This window comes from Culex pipiens, chromosome 2 (genome assembly GCF_016801865.2).
Source record: "Culex pipiens pallens isolate TS chromosome 2, TS_CPP_V2, whole genome shotgun sequence".
NCBI lineage: Eukaryota > Metazoa > Arthropoda > Insecta > Diptera > Culicidae > Culex > Culex pipiens.
In genome coordinates, this window is record NC_068938.1 from 185,174,354 (window position 1) to 185,188,819 (window position 14,466).

The window sequence follows — 14,466 nt, forward strand, 5'->3', positions numbered from 1 at the left end:
CTGGGATCGTTCCTAAATATTTAGATTTTTTGTGAAATTCCGTTGTATAGTACTGCAGAAAGTTTTTTTTCTGGCGTATAAAAACATTCGTCAATACTTAAAGATTTTGAAAACAAACGATTGCAACACAACTAAGAAGATGGAAAATTCATTTCAAATGAAATGTCAAAACCATGGCTTGTAATTTGATTTTTTTATATTATTCGCCCCGATTTTGGCGGAGTCGAGGGACATAATCTTTAAAAAATATTTGCAGTGGCCTAAATAAAGAAAATATTTTGATCTTGCTAAATCCATATTATAAAAATTTAAACTTTAATTTAAAATTTAAATTTAAAACCCAAACATGCTAAAAATTATTCTAAACACAGGGGAATACATTTTAAATTGTTTTCAGCTGATTGCACTTGAATTTTCATAGACATTTTGAAGTTTTTAGAAAAAATATGTTTTATTTTTCGGGCCGATTTTGGAGACACCCCCCCCCCCCCTCCCCTTTTGGTGGGATTAGTGATAAAAACTTTTAAAATATTTGTACCAGCCTAATGCTATTGGTAAAATTTAGCGCAGGGGTGCTCACAGTTTTTGAATTGCGGGCCAAATTTGTAGCTCACAAGGGCTTGCGGACAAAATGTAAATAATATGATAAAAAAAATCAATCCATAATACTGGAAAATCATCTTAAAAAGGAAACAAATAAATATTTTTAAGTGAATACAATCTTGATTATTTCACACATATTATAAAAAATTCAATAGTATTTAGTTGAATGCACTTGTATTTTAATGGATTTATTTAATGATTTTTAAATATATTTAAGAAGGGGTTATTTACACAAACTTAGTAAAAATGCATGATTTTATTTTCATATAATAAGCAACTTTATGGTAAATCGTCGCTTAAATTATTTTCAAAAAATATTCCTTGAAATTGGATCAATACAATTTCGATACATTTCATTCTCACTTGATCAGATGTTAGGTTCTAAGATTCGTAACCCACACGTTATGAGTTAAAATCACGAGGGGCAAGATTTCCTAGCGCAAAATATGGTTGAGGACAAGATAATAAAAAATCGTACGTAATGATTTTTGACCTATTATTACATTTTTGGCTTATCAAATTTGAACGTTATATAACTCATTTCCATGTTTGAAGAAAATGTTGACTAAATTTACTCTTTTCAGTAACATTTAAACGTGTTACCATCATTGTTTCAATAAGATTGATTTCTCATAACAATATATATTCCATTTAATCGGGATCAAAGCATAGAAAAATCTTGAGTTTTAAATTAATAAAAAATTAAAGGTTAACAAAAAAGTATAAACTTAACCTTAATTTTTAAGAATATAAAATCACTTACAGATGCGTCAAAGGGCCATTTTACATGCTTATTTAAAATGGGTCCGCGGGCAACAAAATATCACCTCACGGGACACTTTTGGCCCGCGGGCCATACTTTGGTCACCCCTGACTTAGCGAAATATTAATAAATTTATGATAAGTATGCTCAAGTTTCACGTCTTTTTCTGTTTTGTGGTCTCAAAATTAATAATTAGTTAAGAGATAAAAAAAGCCTGTATTTGATTAAAAATACACAAACAAACGTTATGCAATGTGGTCTAAATAATCTTTAATTTGATTTAGAAGATTCTTCTTAAAAGTTTTTTTTTAATTTTTAGCTATAATTATTTTCTGATGCCTTTTTTGTGAGGAGGAGGGACAAAAACTTGAAATGAAGTTCTCATTGGCCTTATCCGAAGTGATTTTTTTCCGAGAACTTCGGATAATCGAGTCTGGACTGTTTGAAAAAAATCATTTGAAAATATTGTCTAAGAAGCAGAACATTACGAAAATGATACAATTCGGTTAATGGTTGTCAAATAATGCAAGGGGACGAATACACAGATTTAGTTTATGAGATTTGATTAACTTAGAATCTGATTTTGGGCAGATTTAACAGGATTCCAACAATTTACAAAAGTGCTTCTAATCCCTGGAGATCAAAGTGATTGCAATCTAGCATGTTAATCCTGTGACCGTCGAACTTTGCACCATATGTGAAAAATGGAGTTCAAATCAATCGCGGAACCATCTAAACTAACCTCATCGATGCTTTATGCCCTACTGCCGCATTCTCCGCACAAGTACTTCACTCGTTGCACTTTTCGTTTCAGCTGCTGCCGCCAACTAGGTCAGCAATCACCCTTGAAATGTAAACCGTTCCTAAAAACCTCCTCCTAAACGCTTAATTGAGCACGCAGCACGTATTGTCTAAATTACGTCTGCGGGATCGCTCGCTCGCCCGCCCAGGCACGACTCTGAAACCTCAAATCTAGGGTACAACAGTTTAAGTGAGATTTTACCATCCGGAGTATATCCGGCGCAAATCGCCTCGCAACCAAGTAACACTCACGGGGAAGGTCGACCGAGCACTTCCAATCCATCACGTTGTTTGTGTGCCCTTCCCATATGTTGAGGCCTAGACCGAAAAAAAAAACAAAATCGGAAGCTGTCCCTAACCCCTGTCCCGACTCTGATGGTTGCTATTTCGCTCCCTCCGACAAATAAATTTTTCTAACGTGCTCTATGACCCCCTCTCCGGAGAGTGCTGTTTTTCGATCTGCTCGAGTTGGTCGCAGAAACCGTCCAAAATTGTTGGTCACGTTCCACTGGAGGTTTGTAGACGTCGCAAGTCGCAACGGTTGAACAAATGTTTCGATCGTATCTTGAAGTAAATTTTCAAATACTGCTGCCGCTGCAGCAACCAAACACACATGAAATGGATTGAATTACATTCCGAGGATCCGGAGTCCAGACTGCAGAGTCGAGTCGACGATGCCACGATGACTAGCTGAAAGTCTAGACTAGCTGGAATTGGAATGAAAACAACGCTCCGAATATGAAGACTTTGGGCGGATATTTTGCAGAGTTTGCATTCTGTATTTTTTTGTCTATCTAAATTTTCAACCTAATTTTTGCCCGTTTTTTAATCGTCGCTGTCGTGCTAACTTGTCGCACCTACATTTCAATCAAAATTGGGTCCTAAAATGAAGCATAGATTGCTGATATTATTGTTTACAGCGATAAAGCTTATTTTTCTGAGTACAATGACCCTTTGTACGAGCACAAAGTGTTTAAAATGGATTTTTAAATCAATTTTGAAAAATTAACCTCGCGGTCCTTCTTGACAGAAAAGCTCCTACTTGACAGCTCGTTCCAAGGGGACCATAGTTGATCCATCGAAAAAATGTTGTCTTGTCAAAAAAAAATTTTGCATTAAAATGAAAAATAGTGATCAGAAATGATTTTTAATCGTGTTTTTTACCGTTGTACATAAAAATTGACATAGGGCTTTAGTACCCAATTGAGTTAACTTTTAACCTTTACAGGTCCCCAAAATTCGATTCGATTAATCTGAGATATTCATAAAAGCGGAAAAAAACTCCGTGCATTGTTGTCACTTTTCATGTGAAAGATGTTTCGATCTTGTTGATCTATCTTAACATACCCTGAACATTGATGTAAGCGCGACAACTGGCAAATGAGATTTCAGGTTTGAACGCGTTAGACACACGTACAAGCCCGATTACCGAAAATATTTGTAATTATAATTCGGGACTCCGGCAACTAAATTCAACCAAACTTCGGGACAATCCAAAAAATAGTCAACCAAACAAAACATGCTTGTTTTTGTTTACATTGCGTGCTCTCGTTTTTGTTTTTCAAGGTCAAACATTTAAACGTGTTTTTCTCGAAACGCAAAAAAGCGACATGCGATAGGATAGCACGACAACGTCGAAATAATATGTTGACATTTTTGGACAATTGATGGTTCTATTCTAATTGTTCAAAAATGAAACTGTTGTTAAATTTTTGGGTAAATTTGTTTTCAAGCATAATTTTTCAAAGTGCTAAAAATACGAAGTTTGTGGATTTGCAAAGGTAGGGCCAGATTTTAAACTTTTTAGCGAAAATAACAGAAAATAAAATCATATTCTATTTGTCCATTTTGAAAATCGGATTAAAAGTTGCCAAAATAACAACTCCTTAAACATAAAATTACACTATTTCGTTGACACAAACATAAGTTTCCATCTTAATAATGAGGTTACCAGATCGTTAAACAACACTACTGAGCAAATCTTTACAAAATCGGCCGATTTCGACTATTGTTTTGTATTTTTTGATTTGGCTCAAACTTTGTGGGGACCTTCCCTATGACCAAAGAAGCTATTTTGTGTCATTGGTTTATCCATACAAGTCTCCATATAATTTCAGCTGATGTCCATACAAAAATGGTACGTAAATATTCAAACATTTGTAACTTTTGAGTGAATTTTCTGATCAATTTGGTATCTTTGGCAAAGTTGTAGGTATTGTGGAGGACGGAAAGAAATTTGCGGATTTTTTTATCAACTTTTTTTTCACAAAATACCCAAAATACGTAATTTTGATGTTCGAGATTTTTTGATATGTTTTAGGGGACAAAAATCCGCAACTTTTGAGCCATAGAGAAACATTGTCGAAAAATCTGCCGCCGAGTTATGATTTTTTGAAAAAAATAGTGATTTTTGGATGAAATCGAATTTTCATGCAAAATCAAATTTGCGTAATTTTTTAATGTAAAATTCAATTTGCAATCGAAAAGTACTTAACAAATTTTTTGATAAAGGGCTCTCTTTTCAAGATACAGCCATCGAAAGTTTGATTTTAGCGAAATATTTCCAGTTTTATCGTTTTTTTTAAATAGTGACCATGAGTGACCATTTCTAAAAATACATTTTTTTAAAGTTCAGAAAATTTTCAATGAAATTGTCTAAAAGACATTGAACATTGGATTTCTGGTTGCTGAGATACAGCGACTTGAAGATAAACAAACATGAAAATTGAAGTTTTCTAAGTCTCACCTAAACAACCCACCATTTTCTAATGTCGATATCTCCGCAACTAATGGTCCGATTTTCAATGTTTAAACATGAAACATTCGTGTTTTCGGATCTTTTCGAAAAAAATATTAAAAAAAATAAATCAAGACTAACATTTTAAAAGTGTTAAACATTGAATATTACGCCCGTTTAAAATGATAATCTTGAATTAATTTTTTTTATTTTCATTCGAAAGGATCAGAAAATTTCACGAATGTTTCATTGATTGATCAGAAAATTCACTCAAAAGTTAAAAATGTTTGAATATATACGTGCCATTTTTGTATGGACAGCTGCCAAAATTGTATGGAGACTTGTATGGGTGAACCAATGACACAAAATAGCTTCTTTGATTATAGGGAAGGCCCCCACAAAGTTAGAGCCAAATCAAAAAATACAAATAACATCTATTTCTGCTTTTGGTAGAGAATTGAACAACTGCAATTTTTGGATATGTATTGACAGATTTTAAACTTTTTGAGATCAATTTTTATTTTTTTAACTTCAAGCATTATTTTGTAACATTTATGTTGTTATAACTTTTGTATTTTATTTTGTATGTATAACTGCATGCAATCTGTATTCTTTTATGTTTCGAAAGTTCTGTTCGTTTTTCGTTCATTTACTTATGTTTTCTTTTATTTCTTTTTATTTCAGACATTCCAGTTCAGTCAAAACATCTGATTGTCATTTCGAGTAGTGCTTGTTGCGCTTGATACCGCTTATTAACTCTACAACCAGTGTGCTGGGTACCAACCAACTGTAATAGAGGCCTACCTGGGTTATTAGCTACACTTGATTGGCTTATAACTGTTTTGTGAAAAAGTGCGCCCGGTACTGTTTGGTGGGTGGCTGCTGATCGATCTTCTATGCCTGGGACCATATGGACCGTGCTCGGCTTCGTTGAGTGTGCCGAACCAGAATCGACTGCGGGCAGTTTCACTTGAGAGAGCGCTCAAGAGCCTGGTTTCCCCCCGGGGGGCACGTGTATGGTGGCAAAAGTGAAGTGGCCTATTACTTAACCATAAATTACCCTCACGGAATTGTAATTCAATCGAGAGTGTGTCTAACTTGGGATAGGAGACCAACCTCCAGAAGCCATTTAGTTTTGTGCGGTTGAAATAGTTTTGTGTAACTCTGCATAACTCGAGAAGACAACCGACATCTGCCGACGTTCCGTCGATTAATTATTCAATCGGAAGTGAATGCTCTAGCGGTTTGATTTTGTTATTGAGCAAAAATTTCAATTAGTAAACTCTTAATTGAGCAGCGTCGTCAAACGCGCAAAACACAGATATTGGTAATCTTCATCGTGTAACCCTCAAATCCAAGTCTGAGCCGAGCCGAGAGCTGAGTCGTCAAAATGGTGCTGTGCGATAGCGATTTAGGTGAGTTATTGACAACCGTGTGTAAGCAAAGCGTTTTAACAGCTGGAGAAGCTGTGTATATCTCTGGGGAATTAGTTCTCTACGAAAACGGTTTTAAAATTTTATTATATTGTTATCTGTAAAGCTTTGTAAATATTTCTTAAAATAAAAAAAAAAGTTTTTTGTCAATCTTTTTTAAAAAGTTTGATTTTAACAGATTATAAAAAGAGAGTTTAAAAGCAGATTTTTTCCCGATATCCTAACGGGAGTGAAGGTCGAAGCATTTCCCCTCTGCATCCGAATCTCTGGATGAATGGTTGGAATTCGTCATCTGCGTTGACAGTTTATTGGGTCGTAAAGCGTAAACATGAAATTTATTTGCTTTTGTCGGTGACGGTTTTCAAGAAAGCAAAAAAAAAACACAGCTCGAGAAAAAAACTTAGGGGAGTTGAGTGGAATGGGAAGAAAGATCGAACTTGAGATATGAAATGGGAAGGAAGTTGAGTGGTTTGCACAATTCGACTTTTGAGTACCGCGCCGGCCATGTGTTTCTTCTAGTGGTGGCTCTCAAGTAGATTTTCGAGTGTTAGTGTTTTCCCTTGTACGCCAAACAATGCTGTGAGATTCTAACGAAGCAGTTACGATCAACTTCTTTCGCAATCCAGACCAAGGATGTCAAAACAATTAGCATTGCGGTGCATCGTGCAACTCAGCGTGTCTCTCATTAGGAATTAACACCTTCTTCATCAGTTTAACCAACATTGTCTAAATTCTCACTTTGCACGCAAAGTTACAGTTTACTCGCGGCACAATCTTCATTAGCACCATCAATTTCACGCTAAGCATTTCAATTAAACCATCAGACACGTCTAGGTCGCCTCCCCCAAGAAGCCCAACCTTAACCGTTGCACAGTGGGCGGAAACCCACCTCTAATCCCATTAAATTGAAGCCGCTGTTTTTTTCTTCTGAAAAATAGTTTTTCTTATGTAAAAAAATCTCAGGAATCGATTGCCGCATAGCAAACCCACCGGAAATGACGGGAAAGGGTCCATTTTGCCCCATTTGTCCTAAAAATTGGAATTTTCTTGATTTTCACTCTACAAGTTAACCATATTAACATTTATAGGATATCTATATACATATTTTGATGTAAAATTAGCAGGAGAATCGAATGGTGACATTGTCGAACCATTTGAAGTAACCCTTTTTGCCCTATGGGCCCTTTTTGGCGAATTTAGGTAGTTTTACTCCTTTTTATAGCATTTAGCGTAGGAATTTCGTAAAATTATTTCTACTATACGTGCAAAATCGGCAGAAGAATCAAATAATGCTTATTTAGGATCATTCATAATAACCCGTTTTACCCCATGGGCCATTTTTTCCAATTTTCCCTAATTAAATTTATTTATTAGTGTTTTGCGTATAATTTTAATAAACTAATCACTGTTATTTGTACAAAATGACCATGAGGACTGAAAGACACTGTTTTGGAATTATTTGAAACTTCCTATTTTACCCCATGCCCCCTTTTCAAAATATCTCATATAATTTGAACTGTTTTTCGAACAATTTGCAAAATATGGTGATAGATTAATTACTTAGTAATGCGTAAGGTGACCAAGTGAATTAAATATTTATATTTTGAAATTGTTTGAAATAGCCCATTTTACCCTAATAGTTTTCTCATCATGCTTAGACAATTTAGTTCTCTTTAGAAGCTATTTGCGTACAATACTTATTGAATAATGACAATTATCTGTGTTTTATGAACAGAAGAACTGAACAAAGGAATTTTGAGATTACTTTGAACTGTAAATGATCAGTGCATCCTGCTCGTTCCCAATGTAAACATCTACAGCCTGACCAGAATAAACAGTTTGTAACTGATTGATCTTGTTGAAAAATTAATAAATACAAAAATCCTTATTCATTAACTTCTTTTAAACATAAAATTAAGATGTGATGGAATGAAAACTTGATTAATTGATCTTCATAACCTTAGTGGATCAACTCAAGCGATCTATTTATCAATCTTTAAAAATATATGTATTATAGCGATCACAGTAATTCAATCGATACAATTTTAAGTGAAAAAAAAATATTTGGTTTTCTTTGAATTAATAGAACCTTAATTTCATCGAAAAACTAAGGTGTATATTCAAAAGATTTTCAGTGAAATTTAATTATTTCAAACTGAGAAAAACATAATTTAACCATATAAATAGATAATGCAATGTTATTTTTAATGGTTTTATTTGATTCTACTTTTTTTTTCGAAGAAATGATTGATAAATCATAGGACTTTCTTTTCAACAGAAATCATGTTACTAATTGATGGATTTTCAAGAATTTGCAAATCCTTGTACAGGTATACTCTATGTGTCAATATCGAAGGAAAATATGTATGAGGTTTTAGAATCAAATAATCAAGCTGTTTGATTTTACAAAATAATCAATCGAAATAAAGAAATAATTAGATTTTTGACTTTTATTTAAATTAAAGTTAAATTAAATGTTATAGTTCGAATTGATGAAATATACTTAAAATTGTTCGTAAAAGATTTCACAATATTTTTTCAAAATAAAATATTTAATGTTTATTTTTAAACATAAATTTCTTTTTTAGTTATATTTTTTCCTCGTTTTTTTTTATTGGAGTATATATATATATATGTATTCAAAATTGTTTACAAAATTCCATTTTTAATATGATTTGTTCTTCTTTTTAATATTTTGGAAGAATTATATTATGTTTAACATTTCTACTATGCTACCTTGCGGAACAGAGTTTTGATTCTGATAAAATTGCTTGATAAAAAGGATCAAATATCAGGCTAAATAATTATTTTAGAATGATTATTTTTTTCACTTAAATTTTTAAAAATAAATAGAAAAAATTATAAAGAAATTTTTACAATAAACGCTTAAAGAATAACACATTTAGAGTAAATTACTTTAAAAGCATATTCTTTTTTTTAAACAACCAATAAGATTTTATGTATTTAAAACAATTGTTTTTGCTTTCTTTTCTGATTATAATTTTCATTCTTTCTTCTTGTTGACAAAAATCCAATACATAGTTTTGTTGTATTATTTTTCAGGTTTCTATCATTTTTATACGTTAATCTTTATTCATTAGTTCATTTCCATATATATTCATGTGAAAGTGTTGCCACTGTTGGTTACTATTTAGTCATAACAAAATTATTGTTTCCTGATGTCTTCTCATCTTTACCTGCAACTTTGCCGAAGTATCAAGAAACATTTTTTGTAAAGATTACTTCAAACAGCTATGAAGATTTATATGGACAAATTTATTATGCAAAATGGTTCTCTGAGATGAACGAAAATCATTAGCAAAGTTAACATGTAACAACAAGCCGGAAATGGTTTAATTATATTTGAAAATAATTTCGTTTAAAATTAAGTGAATAAATAAAATGTTGATAAACATATTATCTGCTCATCTGCCTTTAAATAATAATGCAGGAATACAAGAATTAATCAAATACTGATTTCCAAAAACTTGTCAGTAATTGTTTCGTATTATTTTGCATTTAATTATTTCAGTTGTCTTATAGGGAAATATTTATGAATTTATTTTTTTTGAAGCACAAGAAAATAATGCCTTTTATAAACCGGTATACGGATTTGACTGCTTGAGAAACCAATATTAAAAAAAATAATAATATATTTAAAATTAATTAAGTTAGGAAATTTTGGGCTGAAAATTTATACCAGATATGGAATAATTTTTGCTAATGGACTTTTCTAATTTGCGAAAGTGAGGAGAGGTCAAACATGACAAAGCAAATCTCTCATAAACTTTTTTTGCAAATAATTTTTAATTGGGCATATTAATTTGGCTTATTGAAGAAAATTCTTAAAATTTTATTGTTCTGATCTGAAGTGCCTTCTTTAAAAATATTTTCTTTGTAATTTTATATACATTAAAAGGTGAGTATTTCATTATTGCTTTCCGATAAGACAGAAACTTAACATCAAAATAAGTTCTGTAATTTCAAATTATATGCTGTAAAATCTATTCTCCCTAATCAGGCTGTAGTCCTGATTTGATTCAGGTGGTGGTAATTACTGATATGGAGATGAAAGAGAATTTAAAAAATATTTTAATTTCTAAACATATTTTAAATTTAACATTGACATTATCGTTATCATTATAAAATCCATTAATCATTAATTTATTTCGAAATCATCAAAATTTTACCGAAAATAGAAGTCTATTCGACTTTCCTGCAGTTTACATCATATTCAGCATGTTTGGTATCGATTAAAAAAAAATCGTCAATACATAGAGATTTTGAAAACTATGATTGCAAAACAACAGGGCAGGTATAAAATGATACAGATAATTGTCATTATTCAATAAGTATTGTACGCAAATCGCTTCTAAAGATAACTAAATTGCCTAAGCATGATGAGAGAACTATTAGGGTAAAATGGGCTATTTCAAACAATTCCAAAATATAAATATTTAATTCACTTGGTCATCTTACGCGTTACAAAGTAATTAATCTATCACCATATTTTGCAAATTGTTCGAAAAACAATTCAAATAATTTGAGATATTTTGAAAAGGGGGCATGGGGTAAAATAGGAAGTTTCAAATAATTCCAAAACAGTGTCTTTCAGTTCTCATGGTCATTTTGTACAAATAAAAGTGATTAGTTTATTAAAATTATACGCAAAACACTAATAAATAAATTTAATTAGGGAAAATTGGAAAAAATGGCCCATGGGGTAAAACGGGTTATTATGAATGATCCTAAATAAGCATTATTTGATTCTTCTGCCGATTTTGCACGCATAGTAGAAATAATTTTACGAAATTCCTACGATAAATGCTATAAACAGGAGTAAAACTACCTAAATTCGCCAAAAAGGGCCCATAGGGCAAAATGGGTTACTCCAAATGGTTCGACAATGTCACCATTCGATTCTCCTGCTAATTTTACGTCAAAATATGTCTATAATCCTATAAATGTTAATATGGTTAACTTGTAGAGTGAAAATCAAGAAAATTCCAATTTTTAGGACAAATGGGGCAAAATGGACCCTTTCCCGTCATTTCCGGTGGGTTTGCTATGCGGCAATCGATTCCTGAGATTTTTTTACATAAGAAAAACTATTTTTCAGAAGAAAAAAACAGCGGCTTCAATTTAATGGGATTAGAGGTGGGTTTCCGCCCACTGTGCGTTGGTGCACATCACCCACAAATTGCACATGTGGGCCCTCCCTATTGAAAACGTACTATGTGGTGTGGTCTCTCCCGTATCAAAGTGGAATCATCTTAAACTGTGCTCCAAAACAATAAGCTTCATTTTCCCAGCAAAAGAACCCAGAAGCTGCCGAGAGAGACCCCCCAAACCAGCCGCACACAATCGCGTGCAGAAGCAATTAAACAATCGGGTCTTGTCTTCTTGGCGGAGTTTGCTCTTCTAATGTGCTGCGCGCGCATCTTAAATGGTGATCTGGAATAGGGTTGTTGCACATTTGGAAGGATGGAGTCATTAGCACTGTGACCAACTTCTGAATGATTTTAACAAATTTTATCTCTTGAGCTAAATTAACAAATTCACAATATTTTATCAATTAAACACATTTTATTTTGTTCTTAGGATTTTGGATCATTTTAAATAGTGATTATCATTTTTTCCATCACAAATATTGAATTGAATTCCTGAAAACTGTAAACAAAATAAAACTTGAACAACTTATTTTAACAGCATCAAAAGCGTCGTAAAATTCAAATAATGATAGATTATTGCTTAAAAGCAAAATCCATCCTGGGACAAACCGAGTCACATTCTCATTCATTTATAAATACCAAAAACTATTTTTATCGATGTAAAGCAGGCTTGCCCAACATCCGGCCCGCGACGGCATTTCAAAATAGTTCAATTACTGGCCCTTAAAGCTGTTACTGAAATATTCGAAAAATAAATTTAAAGTCTAGATTTGAAAAATAACCTTGCGATCAATTTTTACACATTTTAACAAAAGTTAAATTGAGAACATCTAGCTGTTTTTGCTTCAGCAATGTTTTTGTTTCAAATTGAAATATTCTTTATGTGTGAATTTAATTTTTATCATTTCTGCATTGATGTTTCCAGAATCAATAATTTAACTGAAAACTGTGACGAGAAACTATAGTTATCAATTTTTTAAAATTGTAAAATGTACGATTAATGGAAACTTTAAATTTCATTTTTTTTCTGTTTTGAGACACTTTATTCAAATTGATTGATTTTTGAATAAATTAGTAAGCAAAAAATAATCTAGTTTTAAGAAAAAAAATTGTAAAGAAAAAGCTAATACGAGTAAATTATTTATACAGATACAGTCGACTCTCTGGCTGTAGATCTTCTAGATATTAATATTGCTCCAGCTGTCAATAAAATTTTCAGTCCCTTCAAATAGCTTGCTTTGATTTTTCGTTCTATAATTTGATAACTCCCACTCTCGACGGTCCTTTCAATATCGACAACAAGAGATTTCAAATATTCAATATTTCGCAAAATCAGTCAAGAAATTAGCAAAAAAAATATTTTAAAGATAAACTTCAATTACATAAAGAAATTATAAGAATAACTTAAAAAATTATATTTTTTCCATTTTAAATTTTTATTAAGCATTAGTTCCGGCCTGCCACTGCTTAAAAAAACCTGATCTGGCCCGCAGGGCCAAAAGGATAGGCACCCCTGATGTAAAGGAACAATACCAACTGTTAACACTCGTATTTATTTAACACACGAGTTCCTATAAAGTCGTTTTGAAAAAAAATTAAATCATCAAAATATAATAAGGCTGGTACAAATTTTATTTAAATTCCCCCCCCCCCCTCTTCCCCATCAAAAGTTGGCCCGAAAAATTAGGGGGCAAAAAAAAAATTTTTTTTTTCAAAAAACTTCAAAATGTCTTTGGAAATTTCAGTGCTATCAGCTGAAATCAATTTAAAATGCATTCCCTTGCGTTCAGAATCATTTTTAGCATGTTTGAAATGACGGATAAATTAAAAATCTTTTGAATTTTTGAAAATTATCGAACTTTAGTATCGCAAAAAGTTTTTTTTTCGCTGAAATTTTTGTTTTCGTCAAACCTTAAATTTTTTGAATACTAATAATTGCAAAACAACTTAACTAGTGTAAAATGCATTTTAAAACACTTTTTGCATTCAAATGTTGAGAGTATTCAACTACAGATAATATAATAAACAAACTATTTAAAATAAAATTAATAAATATTGTCTTATTACATTTTTAATTTTCATTGAAAACGCATTCTTTACAATACATAGTAAAACATTAAACACTTTGAAGCCTTTAAAAAAATTGAACAAGATGCATAAAAAAGTATAACAGGCCATGTTTTTTTTTTAATTTTAATAGAAGAAAGTGATTTATGTACACTATAAAAACAAACTTTTTGCTTTGCGGCGGAATTTTACAAAAAAAAAAAATTCAAGCTATCTCAAACATACTAAATATAATTATCAACTTTGGAAAATTAATTTTGAAATGTTTAAGTGGATCAGTCTTCTGTTTCCATTGAAATTTTGCAGTTTTCTGATTGAGTGTATTGCTTCCTGATTAGGCGTCATCCATAAAGTATGTCACGCTAAAATCGGCCAAAATTAACCCCCCCTCCCCCCTATGTCACACTTTGTCACGCTGGCTCCAACCCCCCTTCGAAAAGTACGTCACATTCTGTTGAACCCCCTCCCCCCTTCTTATTGATTTTTGAATAATTATTACATGATTTATAAATAGGATTATTTATAAATTCAGAGTTCAATCGAGAAAGTTTTTAATTTTTACAGGTTGTGTTTAGATTTTAATTTTTTTTTTTTGAATGTTGTTGTGATAGAAACCACCATCAACAGTTTTTTTTTTGAAAATATAATAATTTAAGCATATTAAATCTATCATCGGAAACTCAGTTTCTCAAAGCCTTGTGTCGTGTTTGATTTATGAGTAAATTTTATCTAATAATAACTTTTTTTAGATATATTCTTTGACTGAATTTTCAGTATTCAGGAAATATTCTAGCGTGACGTCACGGTCTAACGGACCCCCCTCTCCCCCTTGTAACACTTTGTCACGCTTGCAACAACCCCCCCTCCCCCCCTAGAGCGTGACGTACTTTA

The 14,466-nt window shown here is 32.0% G+C and overlaps 1 protein-coding gene across 1 annotated transcript in view; it reads left to right on the plus strand.

Annotated features, from left to right (window-relative positions):
• Positions 1-14,466, plus strand: part of LOC120415359 (pro-interleukin-16-like) — a 136,354-nt gene that overhangs the window by 1,550 nt on the left and 120,338 nt on the right. The window contains exon 2 of the mRNA XM_039576850.2: positions 5,589-6,319. Within this exon, the coding sequence (XP_039432784.1) occupies positions 6,295-6,319 (25 nt within the window). The 5' untranslated portion in view covers positions 5,589-6,294. The remainder of the gene's footprint in view (positions 1-5,588; positions 6,320-14,466) is intronic.